Source organism: Pantherophis guttatus, chromosome 18 (genome assembly GCF_059756535.1).
Source record: "Pantherophis guttatus breed Tessera chromosome 18, ASM5975653v1, whole genome shotgun sequence".
Classification (NCBI taxonomy): domain Eukaryota; kingdom Metazoa; phylum Chordata; class Lepidosauria; order Squamata; family Colubridae; genus Pantherophis; species Pantherophis guttatus.
This window is the reverse complement of record NC_142080.1, coordinates 13,262,757-13,289,828: the sequence shown is the minus strand read 5'-3', so window position 1 is coordinate 13,289,828 and position 27,072 is coordinate 13,262,757. Positions and strand designations below refer to the sequence as shown.

Sequence of the window (27,072 nt, the reverse complement as noted above, 5' to 3'; positions counted from 1 at the left end):
CTTCTGGAGGCAAACTGTTCCACTGATGGATTGTTCTCGGTGTCAGGAAATTTCTCCTGGATCTCTCTTTGATAAGCTTCCATACATCGCTTCTCATCATGCTCTCAGCTACTTTGGAGGGGAAGTTGACCCCCTCCTCTCTCTGAGAGCCCCTCAAATATCAGAACTCCCCTCATCATCCTGGTTGCTCTTCCCTGCACTCTTTCTAGAGTCTCAACATCTTTTTTATATTGTGGTGACCAAAACAGGATGCAGGATTTCTCTCTCTCTCCCTCCCTCCTTCCTCTCTCTCTCTCTCTCTCTCTGTCTCTCTCTCTCTCTCTCTGTCTCTTGGCAGGTACATACCTCATGCAGGTGATGGTGATGATCGCTTGATGGAGATTTTCGATGGACAAGGGTCTCGCGGGCTCATCTTCAATGACTTCCTGAAAAGAGAAGGAAACCCATCTAAGAAAGAACCTGAGATATGGCCACCCTCCAGCTGGCCCTCTTCCCAGCCCTACGCTTTTTCTGGTTGACACAGGAAGTCCCCAGCTTACAACTGGTCACTTAGCCACCATTTAAAGTTTTGAGGGATCTCTTCAGGACTACTTATGACCCAGATGCCAAGTTCCGAGAGGCGCCCCTTCCTCAGCGATCCTGTGACCCCATTTCGGTCACTTGGCCACCAGCTTGCATTGATGGCAGTTTGCAGTGTCCCGTGACCATGATTTAAGTCAGGGGTGGGTAACTGTGGCCTCTTGATGACCTATATAAAATTGGGAAGCCAGATTCCCTTAACAGCCGTGCGATTAACTGAACGAAAATGATTCGGCTAACAACGGTGGCAAGACAGGTCGTACAATGGGCAGAATTCCCTTAACAAATGTCCCTCTTAGCAACAAAACCTTTCAGGCTCCATTGATTGGCATTCAATTCGGTTCAAATTCACTTCCAAAAAGAAAGACGCCCAGGAGCACCTGCCTCTCCCCCTCTCCCCACTTACAACGATGTTTGTGACCAGTTCCTGTTTCTGGGGCAAATCGAGGTCTTGCCTCCTGCTGTTGGCAACAGCTTTGGTGATCATGATGATGGACCTCATGAAGGCTTTCTTCAGCCCTTCGTCCTGGAAAACCCCAGTGGGAATGAAAAGAAACCAGAAGGAAGAGGATGTATTTATTTACTGAAACCTTTACGTAGCCGATTGTCTTTGGTTGAACTCTGGGGGCCCCCAATCAAAACATCACTGGACACTCTGGGTTCTAGTCCCACTTTAGGATGAAAGGCAGCTGAGAGACTTTGGGCCAATCACCAGGAGATGGTGAGTTCTAGTTCCTCCTTAGGGAAAAAGGCCAACTGTCTTTGGGCCAATCACCAGGAGACTGTGAGTTCAAGTCCCGCCCTAGGCACGAGAGCCAGCTAGGTGAGTTGGGGCCAGTCTCAATCCAAAACACGTCACAGAGTTGTTGTGTGGAAAGGAAGAAAGAGTGTAATGCAGGAGCGCTGCCTTGAGGATAATAAATGCAACAAGAGCATAGATTCTCCTCCTCCTCCTCCTCCTCCTCCTCCTCCTCCTCCTCCTCCTCCTCCTCCTCCTCCTCCTCTCCCACAACATGCTAGTTGGGTCATGAAATGTCTTTAAGAAATCAAACAAGCTAAGGACTCCGGATTATAATTGTTCTTGTGATTAAACTCAGCATTAAGAGAAGTAGAGGGTGGAAACCTGCCTACCTTTTTCATGCTGGAATACTGATAGAGTATTTCTGAGACAATGTTGTCCAGGAAAGGCATCATGTCCTCTACTTGCGCTCCCAGGACTGCCTGGCCATAGCAGAGTATTAATGTGGTCCGAATCCATCTCTCGGAGAGAGTCTGTGAGTCCTGTCAGTCCAAAGACGAGGGGGTCAAACTCTTTCCCAAAGCACCAGAAGACAAGACAAGAAGCAATGGATGGAAACTGATGGAGCTTCTTAGTCATCCAGGTCACGGTTGCCCCAAAGGGGCTTTTTCAAAGGCAACTGGACTTTGTTTTTCCTTGAAGAGGTTTCGCTTCTCATCCCAGAAGCTTCTTCAGGTCTGACTTGGGTCAAAAGAGAAGAAGCTTTTTGGATGAGAAGCGAAATGTCTTCAGGAAAAAACCAAGCCCAAGCCTTTGGAAAAAGCACCTTTGGGTCTACTCGAGGTGTTTGTTGGGGCAGCTCCTAATCTTCTCTAGCCTTATAAAATAGTTCTCCAGGAGATGGAGATGGAGAATTTCAGCACCACCTACATCTACGAGATCTATGACCAATCTGAGGAGACCTGACAGCCTGGAGCCTAAGTCCTTCTAAGCACATTGGACTCTCCTTCCCAGAATCCCCCAGCCTCCTTCTGCACTGAGTTTCAGACCTTGCAACCCCATCCCTGGTCTTACCTCAATGGGGGCTTCTACTGCAAACGGTCCTTTTGTCTGCCTGAACTGGCCAGCCTCCTCCAGGGCCACCAGAATCTCAGGCAGGTGGCAAAAGGATGCCATTCGAATGGATTCCGAGATTCCCTAGGCAAAGCGATGTTTGTGAATTAGGACATTTATTGATTTATAGGTTCGATTTATATGCCGCCCTTCTCCGGAGACTCAGGGCGGCTTACAATGCGTTAAGCAATAGCCTTCATACTTTTGTATAGACCTGCTTAGTAGGTCTTTTCCCCCCCCCCAAAGCGGTGTTCTTTTTTATACAAAGTCAGCTTATTGCCCCCACAATCCGGGTCCTCATTTTACCTACCTCGGAAGGATGGAAGGTTGAGTCAACCTTGAGCCTGGTGAGATTTGAACTCACAGTAATTGCCGGCAGCTGGCAGCTACGTGCTACTTAACAGCATTTTAGTCCGCTGCACCACCAAGGCTCTTATTTGCACCTAACCCTTTGTCTTTACCTTCCGCTTTCTCCTCCCCTTCTCCACCTCCTGCTCCTCCTCCTCTCTGCAAACCCCAGGCCCTTCTAGCACTGATGAAATTACCTAGCTGGGTAATGAAATGTCTGCAACAAAACAACCAAGCACAGAGAGCACCAAGGACCCCACAGTCCTCCTCCTCCTCCTCCTCTCTGTAACCCCCATTCTCTTCTAGCACTGATGATGTTACCTAGCTGGGTCATGAAACATCTACAGGAAAACAACCAAGTTAAGAGAGCACCAAGGACCCCACAATTCTCCTCCTCCTCCTCCTCCTCCCTTCACCTCTATTCTGCAAAACCTGTTCTCTTCTAGCACTGATGAGGTGACCTAGTTGGGTCACTAAACGTCTGCAAGAAAACATCCAAGCTCAGAGAGCCCCAAGGACCCCACAAAGATGGAGGTCTCAGCCCCCGCAGGCATCCCACTGCCACTCACCTCTCGGTCTGTTTCTTCCTGGAGTGAAAAACTTAGAAGGCTTTGGAGCTGTTCCGTCACCAGGTCCTTCTGTGTTGAGTTTCGCAGTTTAACGCCATAATATTTGTAGAGGCTAATCTGAAGGTGGGAAAAAGAGTCCGTGAGTCCTAGGGAGCTCCACCAAACGGCCAGGAAAAGGAAATATAGGAGAAATTAGGATCAGAAAAGGACTCCGTGTGGTCAAGCACACGGAAACTGGTCCTGGGTGACCTGATCGGGGAGATGGGCAGCATACGAATCTAATAAGTCAATAATTGCCATTTTGACTTTCTTCTTCTTCTTGAAAAGCTACTTTAACCCCCCTCCCCCATCCCCATAGGTGCCCTTTGCTGATTCTCTGTTTGGCCGTCCTGAGATCCTTTATGGTTTCTGTGGAGATCTGGCAGCTTCATCTTTTTACATGCATTAGCTCTCCGTGGTGGATTGGGACAACTTGCCATGGCCCTCTTGGCTTGGCCAACTAACCATGGCCAACTAGCCATGGCCTACTTGCCGTGGCCAACTCACCAGGGAACAAGAGTTACACTAATAGCAGGGTTCCAATACCTCAAGGGTTGCCAAAAAGAGGAGGGGGTCAGCCTATTCTCCAAAGCACCCGAAGGCAAGACAAGAAACAATGGATGGAAACTTATCAAGGAGAGAACCAATCTAGAACCAAGGAGAAACTTCCAAACAGTGAGAACAATTAACCAGTGGAACAGTTTGCCTCCAGAAGTTGTGGGTGTTGCATCACTGGAAGCTTTTAAGAAGAGATTGGACAACCGTTTGCCTGAAATGGGAAAGGGTTTCCTCCTTCAGTAGGGGGTTGGACTAGAAGACCTCCAAGGCCCCCTTCCAAGTCTGTAGTTCTATTATTCATTGTCTGTCTAATATCGAGGAAATGGTGGAACAGAAGCGTCAAAGAAAGGAGGCCTCAAAGGAGGGACAAATGAAACATAAACGACAAATGTTAAAATGATTTTTAACATTATTGGAGAGAACGGAATGGTTGAATTAACCCGCGGTGAGTCTGCTGTGGCTCGTGGGCAGCCACGGTGAGTTGGCCATGGCAAGCTGTCCTCTTCTGATGTTGCATCTAAGATAACTGCGGCCCTAAAAGTGTAAAACCTCCGCATATTTACCTTGTCTTTAGACAAGACCTGGGACGTGCTTTGCTTCTGGTCGATGGGCGGCAATGCGCTTGTTTTCCTCCTGGGCAGTTTGTGGTCTGAAGGAATCTGCTTTGCCAACAACAACAAGAACAACAAAAAAGAAGTTGTGAGAAAGTGAAGGAGCAGAGGAAGGAACAGCTTTCTGTGTGTTTCCAAGGGGAGGATTGGTTTCCCTTCTGCGTCCGGATGCATATTATAAGTAATTTGACTTTTCTAGCTGGGACAGACACGAAGCACGTAACAAGGACCATCCGGATTGTATCAGCTGGAGCAGAGGCAGCTTTTGAGATGAACGGTTGGAAAATCTCTGCCACAAATTGTGAGAACTTGATTTATCACCATTTATTGTTGTGGCCCTCCAGCAGCCGAATCAGAGGAGGAGGAGGAGGAGGAGGAGGAGGAGGAGGAGGAGGAGGAGGAGGAGGAGGAGGAGGAGGAGGAGGAGGAGGAGGCGTGGGAGTCAGGGCCAGCATCAAGGCAACCTGAGAGCTCCGACGGGGAAGAGGGAATGGGGCTGGCAGAGAGAGAGACAGAGGAGGAGCCTGGGCCATCCGTCAGCCCTCAGATGGTGAGTCAACAGACCGCAGGTCTGGAGGTGGATGAGGAAGAGGAGGAACATCTGGGTCCAGTGCCTGACGCGCGGATACACAGAAGGCAGAGGAGAGGAGAGCAGTGGAAATCTATGGGCCGGTCCTTGGGACAGACGAGCCACCACTGCTAGCGAAGCCCCTCCCTAGCTCTGGGGATAAAAGGCAGGGGGCGGAGATGAATAGATGTGGCAGACAACGATTCTTCTCCCTGCCGGATGGACTTGTTAGCCTGTGGTGAGAGAGAAACTTTTTGTCGGGGCTGCTGGCTCTCCTCATAAAGGAATCTTTGAGTTCACTTCAGAGGGTTTGTCGTGTTTGGGTCAGAACATTTATTTACTGACTGTTCGAAGTTATAAAGGATAGTTTACAACTGAAAAAAATGGACTGTTTCTCACACTCAGGACCATTTCGCATTTCCGTGGCATGCAGAGAGCTTGCGGTCCCTGTTGTTGCTGCCCAGCATTCAGTGCCAGACAGTGCAACAGGGCGGATGGTTGTCTTGTAGGTCTTCGATTTAAGATGGGTGGCCATTCGTCTGTCCAGTAACACACTGGTGAGTTCTCGCCAACGTATCCAGGCTGCATTCTCCTTTGCTCTCACCTCGCCATTGATGTCACCATTGACATTGGAGGTGGGATCCCAGATACCAAAAAATGTCCACCTTCTTTAGGTTTTCTCCATTGATTTGAAGCATTCCAGGGGTGGTGACAGTCCCTAAGTATCCTGTCTTGATGTTGAGGTGGAGTCCAAAATGGTTGAGGCAATCATTCCATGGTCGTTCCATGATCCTTCCAGCAAGGACCCCCTAGTTCAGCAAATTCTCCATAACTACATTTGTCTACTTTTGGGATAAATGATCTCCACCGAGGCAGCCCTGGCTTCTGGACCCTCTCCACGATGGACCTCAGGGCCCACCGCGACACAAACCCAGCTGCTTACCTGGAAAGGACGAAGATGGTCCAAGATGGTCTCTAATATTTCTCTCTCGTCCATGAGATCCAAGATTTCTTTGACGGGTCTGCCTTTTAATGGCTTCCTGCTCTCCCATAAATTTTTGAAAGACTCGTCAGAGAGTTCTGAGAAGAAGAGACAGACAGAGATTGATGGGCAATTCGACAGGACAAGCCTTCTCAAAGCAGAGAGAGACAAGGAGTGCGTAGTGGATCACCAGGCTGAGCCTGAGGGAGGGGTCAAACGTGTCATAAGTCTCGAGGCCCTGATCTTCCTGTCCTTAGACAACCATCTTATATATGGAATTGGAATTTTTTATTGCTTTGAAATTTCATGATGTTGTAATCTTATAATTTAGATCTAGCCTTTGAAAAAGGCTAAGAGGGAGGGGTCTTTCCTCACCTCTGAGGGTAAGATGTTCCCTAATACAGTGGCAGCAGTAGAGAAGACCCTCTTCCTAGGCCCCACAGTCGAAACTCTTTGACTGATGGAGTCTGCACCATAACGTCCCTACCTGATGAAGGACGATTGCAGGATTTGGATTTGGGTAGTTAGGAAAAGGAAGGAAGGGTGTACTAGTGACATGAGAGCAGTCTTCCAGTATTTGAGGGGCTGGCACACAGAGGAGGGGGCCAACTTATTTTCCAAAGCACTAGAAGGTAGGAAGAGAAACTTATTGCTTAATGCAATTGGTCTCTGGAGAAGGAAGACCTCTAAGGTCCCTTCTGGCTCTGTCCTGATGGATTGATTGATGGAGGGATGGATGGATTGATTGTGTGGGGTGGGCTGATGTGATAGGACAAGGCTGGTTCCATAGGTAGCCCAGCCCTGTAGCATCTATACCTGGATATGAGGGAAGGATGGTGTCTTGAGAGCTTTTTCTCCCCGGAGCCCTTTCCCTCTCGGGCCTCCTTGGCAAGGGAGGGGGGTCTTTGAGGCCAGGCTTCATTTCCCCCTGAGAAGCCCTCAGAGGGGTCCTGCGCACCAATTCTGGCAGCACCAGTGCTGGAGGCTGCACCTTCTTGCTCATGTCCACTGGAGCTGGGGAACCCTTTACAAGAAGGGGCAAGACCTGCGTGGTTCTTTGAGTGGCCGAAGAAGTGGACGGGTGGGAGCCAGAGAAGTGACTGTTCCACTGCCATGGGTCATTATTCGTAATTTGTGGATGGGACTCCTTGCTGTCCTCCTTCTTCAAGAAGGGCAACTTTTTTAGCATGTGGTCCATCCTCTCGTGAAGAGGGAGTTCTTGAACTGGATGGAGATCCTGTCAATAAAGGAGAAGTTTTGTAACTCCAGGTTGAAAGGAGGGGTCCTTGGTGCTCCTATCTATCTATCTATCTATCTATCTATCTATCTATCTATCATCTATCTATCTATCTATCTATCTATCTATCTATCTATCTATCATCTATCATCTATCATCTATCATCTATCATCTATCATCTATCATCTATCATCTATCATCTATCATCTATCTATCTATCTATCTATCTATCTATCTATCTATCTAGTTGTCTATCTATCTATCTCTATTTATCACATGTTCTTCCTGGGTCAAGAAGCTCAGACTGCCCAAGGAGCTGCTGATCTACAGAGGAATTTGGGAGTCTCTCCTTTGTACCTCTACAACTGTCTGGTTTGGCACAGCAACCAAACTAAAAGTCCCCTAAAGAGAGAAGACGGCAAGGAAATTACAGGCAGCAGAGAGAAAGCAGAGTTGCTTAACTCGTTCTTTGCATGCAAAAAGAAACTATAGCCCAACCTACCAACAACGTAACTGTGAAAGACAGACTAGAAATAAAAGTTGAAAGGCTTCAGCGAGGTATTTGACAAAGTAGAACACTCCCCTCCGCTCTGCTCTGCTCTACTCTGCTCAACACAACTCAACTGAACTCAACTATCCTCTACTCTCCTCAACTCTCCACAGCTCCCCTCTCATCCCTTCTGCCTTTATATCTCTGCCCCAGGGGCTGTGACATCACCGCATTATGTTCTCATGGGGGACAGCTGGTGTCATGACCCAAGGGGCCTCTTACTCCCCAAGATAATAGGGATGGGATATGGAGGGTCCCCTGGATAACCCCCTTGATAACATTAGCGACATTATGGGGAGCAAAGCTAGGGGTCACTATGGAATGACCCACTGTGATGGTGTCCCTCAATGTGCTAGATCTCAAAAGAACCTAACCAAGATTAAGGCTGATCAACTTTGTTCTTTGATTGGCTAAGTCTGCCACTGAGCATAGGACTAAAACATTCCAAATTAGTAAGGGAGTAAGGCAAGGTTGCCCCCTATCCCCATTATTGTTTATTTTGGCCTTAGAAGTTCTTTTACGGAAAATTAGAATTAATGAGGAAATAAAAGGACTGAAGATCAGGAAGGAAATTTACAAGACGCAAGCATTTGCAGACGATGTAGCCTTAATCCTTGAAGACCCCATAGAATCAGGACCAAAAGTGCTAGAGGAATTAAGTAAATATGGAGAGGTGGCAGGCTTCACATTGAACAAAACCAAAACCAAAGTATTGATTAAGAATACAACTGAGAGCCAGAAAAACAAGTATTAGGACTACAGGTTGCCAAAAAAATTAAATACCTAGGAATTTGGATTACATCAAGATGTTCGACCTTAAAAGACGACAATTATACTCCCCTAATTAGGAAGATGAAACAAGACCTTGACAGATGGAAGAAAATAAGATGATCACTTTTGGGCAAGATAGCCACAATTAAGATGAATATTCTCCCCAGAATACTATTTTTATTCCAAAACATACCGGTAAATTTAGAGAAAAAGTTTTTTTTAGAATTAGACAAAATCATCAGAGAATTTATATGGGAGGGGAAAAAACCGAGGTTTTCTATTAAAATTTTAAGGGGCAAAAGAGATATAGGTGGATTTGGACTCCCCGATTGGGAAATATATTACAGGGCAGCTAAGCTAGTCTGGATAAGAGATTGGATCACCCTGGAAAATGAGAGGATTCTTACCCTAGAAGGCCACGATTTGCAAAAAGGGTGGCATGCCCACATTTGGGATGTAGAGAAGAAAAGGAAGACATATTTCCATAGACATAAAATTAGAGACTCATTGATACAAACATGGACCCCGATTAGGCAAAGATATTACAAAAAAATTCCAAGTTGGCTCTCAACGATGGAGGCCCTGATCCACCCCAATAGATGGGGGATGGAGAAAATGGGCTGGTACAAAGATATCTTAGACGAAGGAGGGAATCTTAAATCAAATGATACTTTACGAGAGCAAGGAATAACTTTAGATTGGTGGACCTATTCACAAATAAAATCTAGATATCACAAAGACAAAGAACAATACGGTTTAGAACTTGGATCAAATGGATTGGATAAAGTCCTGATGGGAACAAATAAAAAGATTCTGGCCAAACTATACAACTATTTATTAGGTGATGACAAGTCCGAAGATATCACAAAGAATCAAATAAATGCATGGGAGAAAAATATAGGGCGTGATATAAATTTTGGGGAATGGGAGGAGGCATGGAATAGGAATCTTAAATTGACTACAGCGGCGACATACAAGGAAAACCATTATAAAATGCTACATAGATGGTATTTAGTCCCGGCCAGACTAGCAAAGATATACCCTAATATACATCCTAATTGTTGGAAATGTGGCCACGGTCAAGGCACCTTCTTTCACATGTGGTGGACATGCCCGGAAGCGAAAGGATATTGGAACAAGATCAGGAGATGGTTATATGAAATAATTGGCGAAGATATTGAATTAACACCAGAGATATTTCTCCTGGGAATAGTAAAGAAGCCATATGGAAAGGAAAAGATACATTTAATGATCCACATAATTACAGCCGCCAGATTGGCATACGCACAGTACTGGAAAGAGAAAACCCAACCACCAGAAGAGCTCACAATTAGGAAAATATTGGAGTGCGCAGAGATGACTAAATTAACTCATGAATTAAACGATGATGAGAAGTCAGTTTATTATATTGTGTGGGAAAGGTGGTACAAGTGGATGCATGATAAAATGAAAGAAAGACCTAAAGGTGTGTTAAATAACGGTAAAAAGTGATTTGAAATATCACCAAGTATTATTTATGTATATAGTTAAAACACTGCACATCTGATACTAACTGAAAATGTCAGTACACTTATGTTTTTTTTCTTTTTTGTAAAAAATCTCAATAAAGTTTCTCAAAAAAACCACAAAAAACATTAGCGACATTATGGGGAGCAAAACTAGGGGTCACTATGGAATGACCCAGTGTGATGGTGTCCCTCAACGTGCTAGATCTCAAAAGAACCTAACCAAGATTAAGGCTGATCAACTTTGTTCTTTGATTGGCTAAGTCTGCTACCGAGCTTGGTTTTTTAATTTTTCTTATTATGAGATATGAGATATAGGAGATATGATATACTGGTGTAGGGTTTCCTGCATGGGCAGGGGGTTGGATTAGGAGACCTCCGAGGTTCCTTCCAACTCTCTAATTCTAATTCTATTCTATTCTATTCTATTCTATTCTATTCTATTCTATTCTATTCTATTCTATTCTATTCTATTCTATTCTATTCTATTCTATTCTATTCTTATGGAGTCCTTGGCTTACAACCGTTCTTTTAGTGCTGGTTCAAATTACAACAGCACTGAACAAAGTATTTTTCACACTTATGACCATTCTGGCATCTCCACGGTCATATGATCAGAATTTGGACCTTTGGCAAGTGACTCACATTTATGACAGTCGCCGTGTCCCAGGAGTCACGTGATCCCCTTTTGCAGCCTTCTGACAAGCAAAGCCAAGGGGGAAACCGGATTCACTTAACAACCATGTTACTAATTTAGGAATTGCAGTGATTCACTTAACAACTGGCAACAAAAATGTTGGGCTCAGTTGTGGTCGTAAATCGAGGACTACTTGTATATATGATTTTTTGGGGGGGTCCAGTTTCTGCACTGCCCATCATCGCTGAAGTGTTGTAGTAGTTTTGGTAAAACTCTCCAACGAGACAAAAGCTGCAGTTGAAAGCAAAGTTTTTTTTAAAAAAAGCCAAAGAGGTTTGTTTTTTTAAAAAAGGCAAAAGGGACAATTGCAGAGTTGAAAGGAGAGGAAGCTCCTTCGGCCCCCAACCCCCCCCCATGGCTTGCAGGGCCCCCTTGGGCCCCCAGACAGCTGGCAGAGTTGAGTCTTCATGCTCTTGGGGAAGGTCAGGAGGTTGGGGGCCTGCCTCGTCTCTGGGGCTGGGCTACCTAGACGTACAGCCACAATTCAGCTCAAGAGGCTTGGCAACTGGCATGTACTTATGACGGTTGCAATGTCCCGGGGTCCCATGACCCCTTTTCTGACTTTCTGACCAGCAAAGATGATGGGGATGTGAGGGATCTCACAAAGATCGATGGTTCGTTGAGGCCACTTCCAAGAAAAGGCAGCACACAAGGATGCAATCACGTTGAATCTTTATTTAGAAGTAAAGTAGAGTAAAAGGAGGCATCCATGCCTGGATTGAGCCCCTGGTTCAGTCCTGTAGGAAGTTAGAACAAGAGCCAAAGAGCAGCCCCTGTGCAGGGATTCTTAGAGGGGCCCCTGGCCTCTCCCTTACCAAAGTGTGAGGGGGCCGGAGGGCCATTAACTCTCCCCAATGGGGCTGCAGGGGCCGGAGCCCTTTGGCCCACCAGTGGGATCAAAGGTGCCTCTTTGCTCCCATCTGGTGGCCTTTTAAGAAACTGCCATGGCTGGCACAAAACACCTAACAATTCCCCTTCTTGCCAGCCAATGACAGGTGCCAGTGAGTATGAGTGAGGGGGTGAGCAGGCGTCATAGACATGCAGATGCATCGTTTACAGGAGCAAACACAAACGCTTACACAGAAGGTTGTGTCGGTCAATGGGCACAGGTTTTGTGAACAGATCAGCTAACTGGTCGGTTGTATTACAATGTTTGATGTGTACAAACCCCATTCTGGCAAGCTACCTGACATTCTTGTAGCGGATGTCTATGTGGCGTGACCTAGAGCCCACCGTGTACGCCCCCGAGATTCCAATTGCGGCCGTGTTATCTTCTTGAATTTGGATGGGCAGAGTAGGAGGTGCCCAGATGCTCATTACCAGAGCATTGAACCAAATCAAGTCGTTTGTTGTGCCCGATAGGCTGGCATATTCTGCCTCGGCCGTGGAGCAAGAATCAAATTTTTGCTGCCTAACATGCCAATGGATAGGACAGCCATTTAGCAGTATGAGGAAACCAGAGGTGCTCCGTCTACTCTTGGTGTCACCAGCCCAGTCTGCGTCCGAGTAAGCGGAGAGCTGGGCCGGCTTCCCCTTCTCTGGTTCCAGCATAAAGAGGGCATCGGCCGTGCCCCTGAGGTACCTAAGTACCCTCTTGACAGCATTCCAGTGGAATTCCTTTGGGTTTTCCACATGCCTGGACAATAGATTTACAGCTAAAGCGATGTCAGGCCTGCTCCAATTGCTAATGTATAGCAAGGAGCCAATCACAGATCTATAAAATTTATTATCTGTGAACTCAGGGCTGTCCTTGTCATTATGGCTATAGTAGTCACTTTGCATGGGGCTATGCGTTGAGTTAGACTCCGCCATTTTGCATTTGGCCAACAACTCCTCAATCTTTTTTTGGGGGGGGGGATAATGCAAATCCCTTTTTAGTGGCCAAGATATGTACACCCAGGTACCTGTCAACCCGCCCCAACGACTTCAGGGTAAACCTTTCCCCCAGAGCCTTGGCAAATTCGTCACACCTTTCCCTTCTGGCTCTGTCCTGATGGATTGATTGATGGAGGGATGGATGGATTGATTGTGTGGGGTGGGCTGATGTGATAGGACAAGGCTGGTTCCATAGGTAGCCCAGCCCTGTAGCGCCTATACCTGGATATGAGGGAAGGACGGCGTCTGGTGAGCGTTTTCTCCCCGGAGCCCTTTCCCTCTCGGGCCTCCTTGGCAAGGGAGGGGGCTCTTTCAGGCCAGGCTCCATCTCCCCCTGAGAAGCCTTCAGAGGGGTCCTGGCAGATGTCCTGCGCACCAAATCAGTATTGTTTCATTCACTGCAACAAAAAATTACATCAACAGAAAATTATAGCAGAGATTGATATTTTTATTTACATGCTCTGGATTTGCATTATTATTATAGCTTGGTCTGACATTGGGTTTTTAGTCCTATTAATTGAGGCTGTACTGTATCCCCACCCCCACCTCCAAATAAGAGACATTGTTTATAAAATGACAAAAAATGAACCCATGTTTTATAAAGGCAAAGAAATAATTACGGTAAAGCAAGTACCTAAGAGAATAAGAGAACTAAGAAAAGAATATTGGTTCCTAGCCACATTATTAAATAAACGGCATATACCATTTAGATGGATAATACCGGAAGGAATGGTGGTGTCGTGGCAAGGGAAAAAAATAAAAGTGGATTCACAGCACAGAGCACAGAACCTGCATGACCAAATGATGGGCATAGAAGGAGCAAATAGTAACAGGGAGGAACCGGAACGGAGGACTTAAAGGACACAAAAACAGGAAGAGCGAGAAAAACTACTAGAGGAAGGAGATAAAGAGGAAGAAGGGGAACCTCAAGAGGAAGAAGGAGTGAAAAGAAGAGCTAAGAGAAAGGACAGGAAGTAATAGGAAATATCGCATAGTAGAACCACAAAGGAATGGAACAAAATTTTAAAATCTTATCATTAAATGTAAATGCTCTCAATTCTCTGGCTAAACGACATCAAATTTTTAGAAAAGTGATAAAACAAAAAATGGATATTGTGTGCCTTCAAGAGGTACACATAAGAAAACAAGATGAAAAATACTTATTACGTAAAAAATTAGGGGAATCATTTGTAACACTAGCGGAAGAAAAGAAAAGAGGAATAGTGGTGTACATTAAAGAAGGAATAGAGTGTAAATTGAGATATGCAGATTCAGTAGGAAGAATATTGATGATAGAAGTAAAATTTAAATATAAAAGTATGTTATTGGTGGTTATCTATGCGCCGAACAGTGGACAATTAGAATTTTACAAAAAAAAGTACATCAAAAGATAATAGAAGAAAAAATAGGGAATATATGTTTGATCGGCGATTTCAACGCAATTGTAGATGTAAAAAGGATTATAGCAGTGATCAGAGTAATAAAAAAAAGAAAAATGTACTGCCTAGAACTTTTATGGATTTAGTACAAGAAGTGAATTTAATAGATGGTTGCAGATTTTATAATTCCGAGGTAAAGAAATTCACATATTATTCTAACCCCCATAAGTCCTGGTCCAGAATAGACATGGTTTGGGTAACCAAGATACTTATGCAAGAAATAGAAACAAATGTAAAATTTATGCAAGCACAAAATTTAAGAGAAAATTTTTATATAATGTTTTACAGATGGCATTTAGATCCTAAAAAGTTGGCTTGTATGTATCCGAATTTGCAATCTAAGTGTTGGAGATGTGATTGTGATTATCATATATGGTGGACTTGTAAAAAAGTTAAAGCATTTTGGATTAAAATATGGTGGATTATCCAAAATATTCTTAAAAAGAAGATAAAGTTTACCCCACAATTGTTTTTCTTGGGTATAATTGTACGGTTATAGAGACTAAATGGATTTTAAATTTAATAACTGCAGCTAGACTTTTGGTGGCGCAATACTGGAAGAAGGAAGAATTGCCTACTATTGAAGAGTGGACATTAAAAGTGGCAAATTTGGCAGAAATGGCGAAAATTTCAGCATATTTGAAAGATCACTCACAAGAAAAATATATATTGGAATGGAGAAGATGGACTGATTATATTCAAAACAAATATCGGACTAAAGAGTATCAAATAGCTTATGAATGAATGGAAAAGTTAAGAGTATGTATATTTAGTTAAGTAAAAGGTGAGTTAAAGTGTCGAGGGGGGGGATAGGAATCTGTAGTTAGTTAGCTTAGCTTAGCATATGACTGTTAATTGTTTTACCTGTATTTTGTTCTGGGAAGTCCGGGGGGGGGTAGAGGGGGGAGGGAAAGGAGCGGGGGAGGGGAAATATTTGGAAAAAAAATTCTTGTTTGTAAAACTTTTCAATAAAAGAAAACAATTAAAACCCATCCACACCATTCATGGCCAGATCTCGCCAAATCGCAACAAAAATGTGGTGGAAGAGTCCTTTGACGTGAGTGTTTCTAGTAGGTATCCCAATCATGTCAGGAAGTTCCTGGCCTCCTTCCTTTGCCCAGGATGATGTTGTTAGGCTTGCCAAAAGTAGGTCGTTAGGAAAGAAAGACCCTCCACTCCGTTTTATTTATTTATTTATTTATTTTATTAAATTTCTATACCGCCCTTCTCCCGAAGGACTCAGGGCGGTGAACAGCCAGAAGATAAAACACAGAGATACAAAATTTAAAATAGATTAAAACGAATTAAATAATTTGGCTGAATTTTAAAATACCCCATAATTAAACAGATTAAAATTTGTATTTAAAATTTAAATTTAAAAGAGGAGAAGATTTAGGCCAGGCCAGCTTGATGAAATAAAAACGTTTTAAGCGCGCGACGGAAGGTGCGCAGATCCGGGATCCTCCCGGACACTTGGTTGAAGTGTCACTTGGTTGAAGTGATAGGTTTTTAAAAGAGGAATTAGTGGTTGCAGCAAAAGCCGGCTAGAACTAAAGCTCCTGGTCAAAAATTTGCAAATTTCTCCCCTTCTCACCATCCCATCCACCCACCCCGACCGGTCCGTCTTCAACCAATGGTGTGCCGAGGAGGTGTTTGGGGAACCGCTCAGATGTTTGGTGCCTCTTGGTGGAGTTTGCATTCTTTTCTCAGGCTTTGTGGACTTGAAGACTGGAACAGGCTGGTTCTCACACCTGTGGTTTCTTTGAAGCCTGTTACACGCCCTCCCTGTAGGCCAACTCTACCCTGTCCATGACAATTGCCTCCATCCTCTCCCCTAACAATTGGTGGCAGGACGCCAGTGAAGTGCCAAGTTGAAGATTGCAGTTCTGACATTCTGCCCCCTTTTTCAGAGATGTTAGTCCTGCAAAAATGCTTAAAACGTTTTTCTTTCATCAAGCTGGCCTGGCCTAAATCTTCTCCCCTTTTAAATATAAATTTTAAATACAAATTTTAATCTGTTTAAATTATGGGGTATTTTAAATTCAGCCAAATTATTTAATTCGTTTTTAATCTATTTTAAATTTTTGTATCTCTGTGTTTTATCTTCTGGCTGTTCACCGCTCTGAGTCCTTCAGGAGAAGGGCGGTATAGAAACTTAATAAAATAAATAAATAAGGAAACACAAATGGGAGGGGAGATAAAGACAAATACGAATGCAGAGTTAACTGATGTTCAATGAGGTTTCAGGGCTTTGAAGACTGGCATAGGCTGGTTCTGTTATGTATAAATGCCCACCATTCACCATCCCAGGTATGATAAGGGTTAACTCTACATCCACCTAGATCCTCCCCTGACCCCTCCTTACCTTAGCTCCGCCTCCCAGGTACTTAAGACATGGTCCAGGCGTCCAGGGGCCACTTCCAGCTAAATACCTGTAATAGAAACATTGATCAATAAAGAGAATTGGTTCACTGCATCCTGTGTTTGGAGTTATTGGGTAAGATCCTAGAAATCAGTCACAGGTTGGTAGCAGAGGACGGTTTACCCGCAACTCACAGAGATGGCAGAATCAAGAACCCAGACAGAGGCAGAGAAAAGAATGGCCACCAGAGCCTACATCAAACAGATGAAAGAACTGCAGGCTCTCGAAGGTGCCACAGCAAGGACCACCACAACTGAAGGTGATGGAGACTACAACCCGAGTCCACAACTCAGGGACGAAGGGCCAAGAGAAGAAACCTACTACTGCGAAAGGGCAGAGCCACCAAGCAACGAAGAATTCCGATCCACCATCCTGGGGATGATGGAAGCGACTGCCAGCAAAGAGGAGCTCATTGCGAAACTCCAAAGCCTACTCGAAAGCAATGGAGCAGCGATGAGCACCGAGCAACAGAGAGAAGAAATCCTCAGCCCGGCAAGAGGAAGGTATCCCCAAGCTGAAGCTCCGGACATAGAGGATTTCATTTCCGCGCCATGCTCTCGGTGGCCATCTTGGAATGGCCAACAGCCAATGGGAAGCTGAGATTCAAATAGAATGGCGGGAAACAGCGAGAACCCCAACTTCGCTGGGGAAGACCCCCAAAACAGCACCCAAGCAAGATCACAAGCCTGCGGGGGCTCACCCATCGAGCCCGAAGCAGACGAAACAATCGAAAACCTGGCTGCAGCACTCGGCTCAGCACTCAAGCCCCCAGGAGCCAGGAAGAAACAAACCGACGCTCAGCACCCCCAAAAGAGAAGCAGGGTAGCCACTGGAACTCTTGCAGCACGCCAGCAGACACCACGTGGGACAACGCACCCCAAAAACTACACCCAAGACCCAGCCGCCTGCAGGACTGAATACCTGCAGGATTCGCACTCGCCACCCGCCGCACCAACTTCCCTAGGCCGCGGAATGAGGAGAAGAAACAATGACTCACCAACCACGCGGCCTCCACCAGGCTTCCTGGCCCATCCGGAGGTCCTCCAACGTCGCCCAGGATCCACTGCCTGTCAGTCTCAGTTTTGCCTGCTTCAGCTGCCATAAGAAACCGCATTACCAATTACAGACTTGCTAAAAAGGAAAGGGGAAGTAGAGCCCAAACCCTCGAAACCACTAGAATGGACTATGGATTGTCAAGCCGCTTTTGAAAAATTGAAACAGCTGTTTGCGGCTGAACCAATGCTCAAACACCCCGACATGGAACAACCTTTTGTAGTACAAGCTGACGCCAGTGACGTAGCTGTAGGAGCAATACTCTTGCAAAAGAATGAGAACGGGATATTACAACCCTGTGCTTACACGTCCCGTAAACTATCAGAAACGGAAAGGAGATGGGCCATATGGGAGAAAGAGGCGTTTGCAGTTAGATGGGCGCTGTTAACATGGAGACAATTTTTAGAAGGGGCGAAACACCCTTTCGAAGTGTGGACTGATCACAAGAATTTAGAGGCATTAAAAACACCACACAAACTATCACCAAAACAGGCTCGTTGGGCCCAACATTTCAATCGTTTCAATTTCACCCTACGTTATCTTCCTGGTGGAAAGAACTTCATGGCGGACGCACTTTCCAGATTGCCGCAGTATAACAGCATCAAGAAGGAGGTGGTTCAACCTATGATCCCCTCGACACAATTGGCAACACCTGTCACTACCAGAGCGCAGGGAAAACCCGAACCAGAACTCTTGGGGGATTTACTCGAAAAATTGCGAGAAGCGCTAAAAACTGACGAGTGGTTTAAGAACCACTCGAATGAATGCACACTTTGTGACGGACTAGCTTGGGTTGGATCGAAATTGTATGTTCCGACCACATTAAGAACAACCGTATTGAAATATGCTCATGATGCCAAGGCCGTGGGACACTTTGCGTTTGTCAAGACTCTACATCTTGTTAAGAGACAATTTTGGTGGCCTGCACTTAAAAAGGACATAGAGGCATATGTGGCTAGCTGTCCAGTATGTGCCTCGGCTAAAAGACCTCCAGGAAAACCTCCTGGATTACTGCAAGGTGTGGCCAGACCGAATGCCCCATGGAAGGAAATATCTATGGATTTTATTGTGGACTTACCAGAGAGTGAAGGCTGCACTGTCATTTGGGTAGTAACTGATTTGTTTTCCAAACAAGTACATTTCATCCCTTGCTCAAAGATCCCTTCAGCAAAAACCCTTGCAAAACTGTTTATTCGGCAGATTTACCGGCTACATGGATCTCCAAGGGGTGTGCAATTTACTTCCAGTTTCTGGACAGAGTTTTTGAAGTTGATAGGCTCCGCCCAGGGGCTGAGTTCCAGTCACCACCCTCAGACAAATGGGGCCTATGAAAGAACCAATGGGGTTCTAGAACAATACCTGAGGTGTTACGTAAATTACCAGCAAGACAATTGGGTAGACTTGTTGCCATTTGCAGAGGTGGCATATAATAATTCCGTACACAGTAGCACCGGATTCACTCCTTTTAAGGTCGCTTCGGGCCAGGATTTCGTACCCATTCCCGAGCTACCACAAGATGATCCCCAGAATCCCTCTTTGATGGATTGGATTGAACAATTAAAGAGCACATGGGCAGTGACTCGGAAGGCATTAGATGAGGCACACCGGGCCCATAAGGCGCAAGCCGATAAGAAAAGGTCCCCAGCTCACATTTATAAAGTGGGTGATAAAGTTTATTTATCTACTAAATATTTACAGACTACCCAGAAGTCGAAAAAACTGGCCCTAAGTATGTAGGACCATTTCGTGTGATTAGACTGATTAATCCAGTAACAGTTGAATTGGAATTGCCAAAAACATTGAGACGTATACATCCTGTATTTCATGTTAGTTTATTAAAACCTGAACACTCGTCTCCCCTGAGGGCTGATCAAAGCACCCCTCCAATTCCCATTCTCATAGAGGGGGAGCAACATTTTGAAGTTAAGGAAATCTTGGACTCTAGGAAACACCATGGTAAAGTCCAATATCTGATAGCCTGGAAACATTTCCCTTTGTCTCCGGCTGAATGGGTGAATAAACGGGATGTCCGAGCGCCCAAGAAAATACAGCAATTCTATACCAAATACCCAGATAAACCATAATTATTGTATATATTCTGTTTCTCTCTTTTTTCCCTTTCTCTTATTTAGGAATAACTTCTCTTCTGCAAGAGGGGCCGAATGTCAGCCTCAGCTTTGCCTGCTTCAGCTGCCATAAGAAACGGGGGGAGGGACTAGTAAAGGGGGCGAAGGGGGGGAAGGTGCAGGAGGTGTTTTTTCCATTGTAGGACGTGTCTTCCCAAGAAACGAAAGTGAATCTCCAAAGGGGCCGGCTGACCAACTGCCCTACATTCCTGATGAATGACGTTGCCAGACGTGATGCCACCTGACCTTTGGGAGACCTTTGGATTGGATGATGGTCAATGGACATGGGGGGGGAGAAGCTTAGTAGATGCTATTTCGCGCATTTTGCTCACTTCCAGCTTTACCTGGGTTGCGATCATTTCATATTCAGTAAAAGTACTAAGCTCTTTAAAATGATTGAGTTTGGGTTTTTCTTTCCTGGATATTAAAGGAAGCATACCTGACACCGCCGCTACCGTGCTGCCGAATCCGGGAGATCCTCGACTTACGACAGCCGCCGCCACCGTCTCCAGGGATCCTCGACCTGCGACCGCCTCACCTCCTCGCCTTCTTCCAGCCTTCGCCCAAGATGCAGGGGCCCAGCCATGGCATCCGACGCCCAGGGAGGGCTACGGGCCCGCCAGGAGCGAGCCCAGCCCCCCACCAGCAGGCCTAGGCCTAGGCCTGAGAGCAGCAATAAGGAGCTCCTCACCAGACGACCTCCGGCGCGAAATGAGCCTCGCGCATGCCCAGTCGCCACCTACAGGAAGTACAAGGAACATAGAGATAAGTACAAGGAACATAGAGATAAGTACAAGGAACATAGAGATAAGTCAGTTCAGACTGGCAACAAGCATTCCCCCAGCATATTGTGAGTTCACTCACATAAAGAACCATGGACAGCAACAGACTGTAAGTAATATAACTTTCACTGCTGACAATTACAAATTGAAATTAGATGGGGCCAATCTTTTGGAGTGGTACCACCAACTACAGATTGCTTTTCTGAAAGAAAATATGTTGTACTTATTTGATGACCCACCCAAGAAGCCATGGACTTTTGAGATTGACCGTTTGCACCACAGGGCTTACTATCTGCTAATGTCTAGCTTGTCACCCAGCATTTACCCCAGTCTTGGCCACCACTTAACCGTGGCAGAGATACTATAAAAAATACTTAATTTATTTTACAGTAAGAGTGCAGCCACTACAACCAAAATATCCAGGGAATTTTACTCAGCCAGGCATAAGGCAGGGACACCCATGGGGGAACATATACTCAAGCTAAACACCACCAGGGCAGAACTCATACAAAGGGGGGAAACCATTTCTGATAATATCATGAAAAGCATCATCATAAACTCCCTAAACCCCAGTTGGGAGAACTTTATCATGCAACTGGATAGTCTCAACATAGAGCACCTCTCTTTAGAGACGTTATCCAACAGGCTGATTGCGGAGGACAGCCTGAGAAGGGAACGCTCATCAAGCCTCAGGGAAAGCAGACCAACAAAAAGGGTAGACTTCCAGACCAGGGACCAAGATAAGCCAGAATGTTTTAACTGTGGGTCTAGGAATCACTATAGGAGAGATTGCCCAGAAACCAGAGGGACAGGGACCACAGCTACCATAGGGAAAGGCAAGGCCGCAAACCAGGTTACTCAGACAGGCGCTCCCCAGAAAGCAGGTTCAGGCACAGGGACTCACCCAACCCCAGGGACAGGAGAGGATATAGGGATAGCTCCAGGGATAGTCAGACTGGGTCACTATACGAACTTAGAGACCACCAACACCCAAACACCCAGGCAAAAGGAAGGAACACATGGTTCATTCACTCAGGAGCCACCAATCACACCACCAACAATAGGAACATACTGGAGGCATTCACACCTAAGGAATACCACATCAATGTAGCCAACCAGAACAAGGTATTGGTGAAAGGAGAAGGGAGCGCACACATAGATGGAATAGGGAAGATAGAGGGGGTACTATTCATCCCAGAAATACCCCACAATATATTAGCAACACTCAAACTAAGTAAAGACTTGGGCATTGAGACAACCTTCAGGGAAGGGAAAGCATATATGACCAAAGGAAAGAGAAGCATAGGAAAGATCATCATAGAAGGGGGACTATCCTACTTAGTGCCCCAAGAGCACTCAAACACTAACTCAGAAAGTAACGAGAAAGGGACAAGCATGCCCACAGAAAATAGAGGGGGTGAAGGAGAACACACCGCAGGAGGCAAACCCACCACAAACACAACACACAAAGGGAAACCACATATTGGCAAACCCATTCATGATGGGTGCGCCCACTTACTACACAGAAAACTAGGCCACGCTAGTTTTCCAATGGTACAAAAGATGAATGAATCGGCCTACCCGATAGTAATACATGAGGACAACAAAGCAGCCATAGACATATCCATGGCAGAAGCAGTAGGCCAAAGGTCCAGACATATAGACATTAAGCACAAACATGTCAGAGAATTAACAAACATTGGTTTTATTAAGGCTGTACATTGTGAGACCGCCGAGCAAGCCGCAGACATCCTGACCAAACCTCTACCCAGCAAACAACATGCCTACCTTACGACTAAATTAGGGGTACGGGTACAGAATACGCAAGCAGGTCCTGTCAGAAATAAATGCCTTACTCATGCCAGGGGTCAACAGGGACACAGTAGTGCAGGGGTTAACTACAATACTCACTTGGTCAGTACCACCCACTGACCACTCCTTACCTGAATCTCTGCCCACAAGTATAAAAAGTAGACACACTCTTCCCCGACTTCCACTTCCAGATGCAGTATGTGATGTAATGATGAACCTGTAAATAAAAGAGACTTATTCAAATGATTGACTCGTGCCAGTTATTGGGCCTGATCCATGGATTCTGTAACAATATGGTAGCAGAGGATGGTTTTATGGCCCAATAACTCCCGATCACGCAATGAGGACACATCGCTGCCAACGAGATGGCAACGACACCGAAGCAACGAGAGGGCAACCCAGCGGGATCGCCAGGGAAGGCAGAAACCTCGATCGACCCCAAGGCCACCGCAACAGAAGAAAAGGGGGAGGTCAAGAAAGGAAAAATAGCAGACCATGATGACCGGGAGGAAGAAAGACTACGACTCGACGTCCTATGATTACTAAAGGAGCGAGCCAGCGACAAGAACCTTCTCGCGGACCTGCGAAGCTTCATAATGGACCGCGATGTGGCGAGGAGCGAGGAAGACTAGGATCCGGAGCTCGAAAAGCTGAACTCGGTGAGTGGATCGCCCCAAAAAGACCCCACAGCAGTCACCGAGCCGCGAAGCCCCACTCAAAATTTGAAACGGCGGCCATCTTTGACCACGTGGTCAGACAAGATGGCCGACTCCCGTCCAATCGGTAGCCAGAATTCAAAATGGCCGGCGCGCGAAAAATACCCGACCCTAAGCGGCGAAGAAAGTGACCGGGGTGAGGGGACAGAATCCGATTCGGACTCCAGATGCACCCCGACCGAGTGGCAAGTCGATAAGGCCATGAAGACCCTTGCCGCCGCCTTCAGCCCAGGCCTCAAAATCGCAAAAGGGGAACCAGAGGGGCCCAAGCAAAAAGGAAAGCGAGGAGAGGGGCACCGGAACACCCACCCGAGGACTACCGATGCCCACGCCAGCGCGCCAACCCCCCTATGCACCCCAAGGACACCGCGCCTCCGATCGCCCAGGCCACGCACCCCAGAACGCAGGGATTTGGGCAGCTACCTGCATTCGGCGCCGGGACTCCAACGCCATCAGGATCTTCAGTTTGACGAAGCCGCTGCAAGACGACACCTTCCGGAGCACACCTGGACCCCCAAGACCGAAGCCGAGGCCTACCTGAGAGATAGAGACCTCTACGCCGGAGCTGCAATGAACAGGTCCTTCCACGATGACGGCAGAGCTGAAATGGACTTCGCGCATGCGCTGTTTCACCTAGAGGAAGAAAAAAGAAAAAAATTACAGAGAGGGACTTTTAAACTGCCGGCAAGCGTTCCCATGCCGTACTGCTGTTATAGGCACATAAAGAACCATGGACAGCAGCCTGCAGTAAGTAATTTTACAAATAATGCTGGGAACTTACCAAGTGACTTTCCAAAGTTGAGGATGGATTGGGGCAATATCCTAGAGTGGTGACAGCAGCTTCAGGTGGTGTTCCTAAAAGAAAACATGTCACATTTTATTAATGACCCCCCCAGAGAGACCATGGACTTTAGAGTTGGACTGTATGCACCATAGGGCATTTTACCTTTTAATTTCTAGCATATCTCCCACAATTTACCATAGCATTGGTCACAATCTCACTGTGTCAGAAATCATACAAAAAATGTTTGGGTTATTTTACAGTGAAAGTGTGGCAACCACTACCCAGATTTCCAAAGATTTCTTCTCTGCCAGAGTCAAACCAGGGACCCCCATAAGCGAGCACCTGGTGTCCCTAAACGCTACCAGGGCAGAACTACACCTTAGGGGGGAAGTCATATCAGATCAGATCATGAAGAGTGTAATAATTAACTCTTTAGATCACTCATGGGACAGCTTCTTAGCACACTTAGATACTGTTAGTCTAGGCCTCCTGTCCGTTGAGAAGCTGTCTAACAAACTGATCGCTGAAGACAATTTGAAAAGGAGCCGCTCTGGTCCCTCCAGAGAACATAAACATGAAAAGAAAGTAGCCTTCCAAGACAGGCAGCATGGCGTAACAGAGTGCTATAGCTGCGGGTCAAGGGGACATCTCAAGAGAGACTGCCCCAAGAACCACAGAGAGAGAAGCAGACCGGAACATAGATTCAGACAGAAAGAGAGACACACTTCTGAAGAGAGGTACAGACGCAGGGACTCACCCAATCCCAGAGACAGGAGGGGGAACAGGGATAGTTCACGTGACAGCAGAACAGGATCATTATATGGGATAGGGGAGCGCACCCACATAACATGTCAGGATGGGGAGGCCAATTCGTGGCTTCTGGACTCTGGGGCCTCCAACCACACGACCTATAACCAAAAACTGCTCTCCTCATTCACAGAGGAGAATTTTTCAATCAAGGTTGCAAACCAAAGCGAGGTTAAGGTAACAGGCAGGGGGGTAGTTACGCTACCAGGCATAGGGAAAATAGAGGGGGTATTACTGGTCCCGGAGATACCCCACAACATATTGGCTGCATTAAAACTCAGTGAAGAATCAGGGATCAAGGTAACCTTTGCAGAAGGGAAGGCTCACGTCAGCAAGGGTAGAGAGGGAGTAGGTAGAGTGACAATCAAGCAAGGGCTACCATACATAACATTCCATGAGAATAACACACCCAGCATATACACCAACTCAGAATACACGAAGGACACTAACCAGGACAAAGCTGAGGAAGAACAGGTGAATGAGAGAGAGACAGAGAGTGAGGAGAACAGGACACATGAAACACACTCCACCAAACACACCCAGGGAAGGCCATCGATAGGCAACCTCATGCACGACGACTGTGTTCACTTACTACACCGGAGACTAGGGCACGCCAGTTTCCCCGTAATCCAAAAAATGGCCAACTGTACCGAGGGCGTCAAAATAAAGAGTTGTGAAAATTACCTCGAGTGCTCAGTGTGCTAATGTTCTAAGCTAAAGGTCAAACCCAGACCTAAGAAATCCTCACGCGCCACCAAACAAGTATTCAATTTAGTCCATATGGATCTGGTGGGGCCCCTAAGGCCATCCATGAAATACAAGAAAAGATACTTTCTCACCATCGTAGACGATTATAGTCGTTATGGCTTCGTCTATACTCTAAAACGAAAGGATGAGGCCTTCCAAAAATTCAAAGAGTTCTACAAAAGGGTAGAGACTCAAAACAACACACAAATCAAACAAATCATGACAGACAGAGGATCTGAGTTCCTGTCAAAGGATTTCTCTCATTGGCTCAGATCCAAAGGCGTGCTTCACTTTACGTCGTCCCCGTTCTCGGCCTTTCAGAACGGTGTCGCAGAACGACGAAATTCCACGCTACAGACTATGATCAGGTGCGCTTTAGAGGACGCGGGAATTGGTCAACATTTTTGGTCTGAGGCCTTAGTTTACTCAAACTACACACTCAACAGAACCTGGTCCAGTGTAATAGACAAAACGCCATACGAACTCATGTACAACAAAAAACCACAGATAGCACACCTACATGTATTCGGCGTAACTGCTGATGTCCATATACCCAAACAGCTGCGCAGGAAGGGGGACAAAGTATCCAGGAGACTGAGATTTATGGGGTACGAGCCAGGTACCAAGGGGTTCAGATTTGTGGACAATAACGACAGATTCGTGATCTCTAGGACAGCGGTATTCCATGAACAAGCTAACTGGTCCAGGATACACCTCAACGAGGTATCCACCAGGCAGGAGACTAGGCCAGACGAGCAAGTGCAAGATAAACACGAAACGGCAGATAGACAGGAAAGGAAGGAACACAAACCCAAGCTCCAAGGCATCAAGGTTGAGGAATGGAAAGGGAATCACCCCAAGATAAGTGTAGACTCACTAACACAAAAGGAAGCCAGGTACTTACATGACACCGAACAAACGACAGATAGGCCAGTCAGATCAACCAGGAACCAATTACCAAGATGCACATACACACGAACCATATCACACCTAACTCATATGAAGAGGTATTGAGACTACCACAAGAGGAGAGGTCGAAATGGGAATCAGCCATGGCCAAGGAAATGGACAGTCTGAGAGAGCTAGAAGTTTACATTCCAGCCGAGGTTCCAGAGGGCAAAAATACGATAGGTACCAGGTGGATCTTCAAAATCAAGAACCTGGAGGGTGGCCAAAACCTGTACAAGGCTAGGCTGGTTGCCCAGGGATTTGCCCAGAGGTTCCCAGAAGACTACACTGACACTTACTCACCAACTGTAAGGACTGAAAGTGTCAAGAGTGCCCTGGTCATCGCTTCCCTGCTAGGACTAGAGGTACATCAGTTCAATGTATAGACAGCTTACCTGCATGCCAACCTAGATAAGGAAATATACGTTAGGGCACCACACAGTAAAGAGACCAACAGGGGGGGACACCTGGCTACTTCACAAAAACCTATATGGACTGAAACAATCCGGCAAACGCTGGTATGAGTGCCTGGTTGAGGTCCTGAAGTCAATGGGATTTACAGCAACCATAGCCGACAACTGTTTTTTCACTAGGAGAGAGGGGGATTCACCAGAATACATCCTAGTCTACGTGGACGACATACTTTACATCAGTAAACACGAAGGGAACCGCAACGCCTTCGCCAGTAAACTAAG

At 46.1% G+C, this 27,072-nt stretch overlaps 1 protein-coding gene and 1 long non-coding RNA gene across 5 annotated transcripts in view; both read right to left on the bottom strand.

Annotated features, from left to right (window-relative positions):
- Nucleotides 1-18,878, bottom strand: part of LOC148111617 (maestro heat-like repeat family member 5) — a 41,399-nt gene extending 22,521 nt beyond the window's left edge. Inside the window, exons 1-11 of one of the 4 annotated variants that reach the window (XM_087880824.1) lie at nt 17,600-17,697; nt 16,546-16,612; nt 12,964-13,139; nt 6,923-7,343; nt 6,068-6,204; nt 4,509-4,604; nt 3,349-3,465; nt 2,393-2,515; nt 1,711-1,860; nt 986-1,105; nt 346-425 (exon numbers count right to left, since the gene is read on the bottom strand). In XM_087880824.1, the coding sequence (XP_087736950.1) occupies nt 346-425; nt 986-1,105; nt 1,711-1,860; nt 2,393-2,515; nt 3,349-3,465; nt 4,509-4,604; nt 6,068-6,204; nt 6,923-7,304 (1,205 nt within the window). In that variant the 5' untranslated portion in view covers nt 7,305-7,343; nt 12,964-13,139; nt 16,546-16,612; nt 17,600-17,697. Of the gene's footprint in view, nt 1-345; nt 426-985; nt 1,106-1,710; nt 1,861-2,392; nt 2,516-3,348; nt 3,466-4,508; nt 4,605-6,067; nt 6,205-6,922; nt 7,344-7,845; nt 8,033-12,963; nt 13,140-16,545 lie in introns of those variants that run through there. The other 3 variants (XM_087880826.1, XM_087880823.1, XM_087880825.1) reach the window with 3 other exon arrangements.
- A 1,342-nt stretch (nt 18,879-20,220) lies between these two features.
- On the bottom strand, nt 20,221-23,947 carry LOC148111616 (uncharacterized). The gene is made up of 4 exons (XR_015730387.1): nt 23,873-23,947; nt 23,629-23,724; nt 22,507-22,592; nt 20,221-20,520 (listed from the first exon to the last, which is right to left on the bottom strand). It is a non-coding gene; the product is annotated as an uncharacterized LOC148111616 (long non-coding RNA).
- Nucleotides 23,948-27,072: the final 3,125 nt, after the last annotated feature.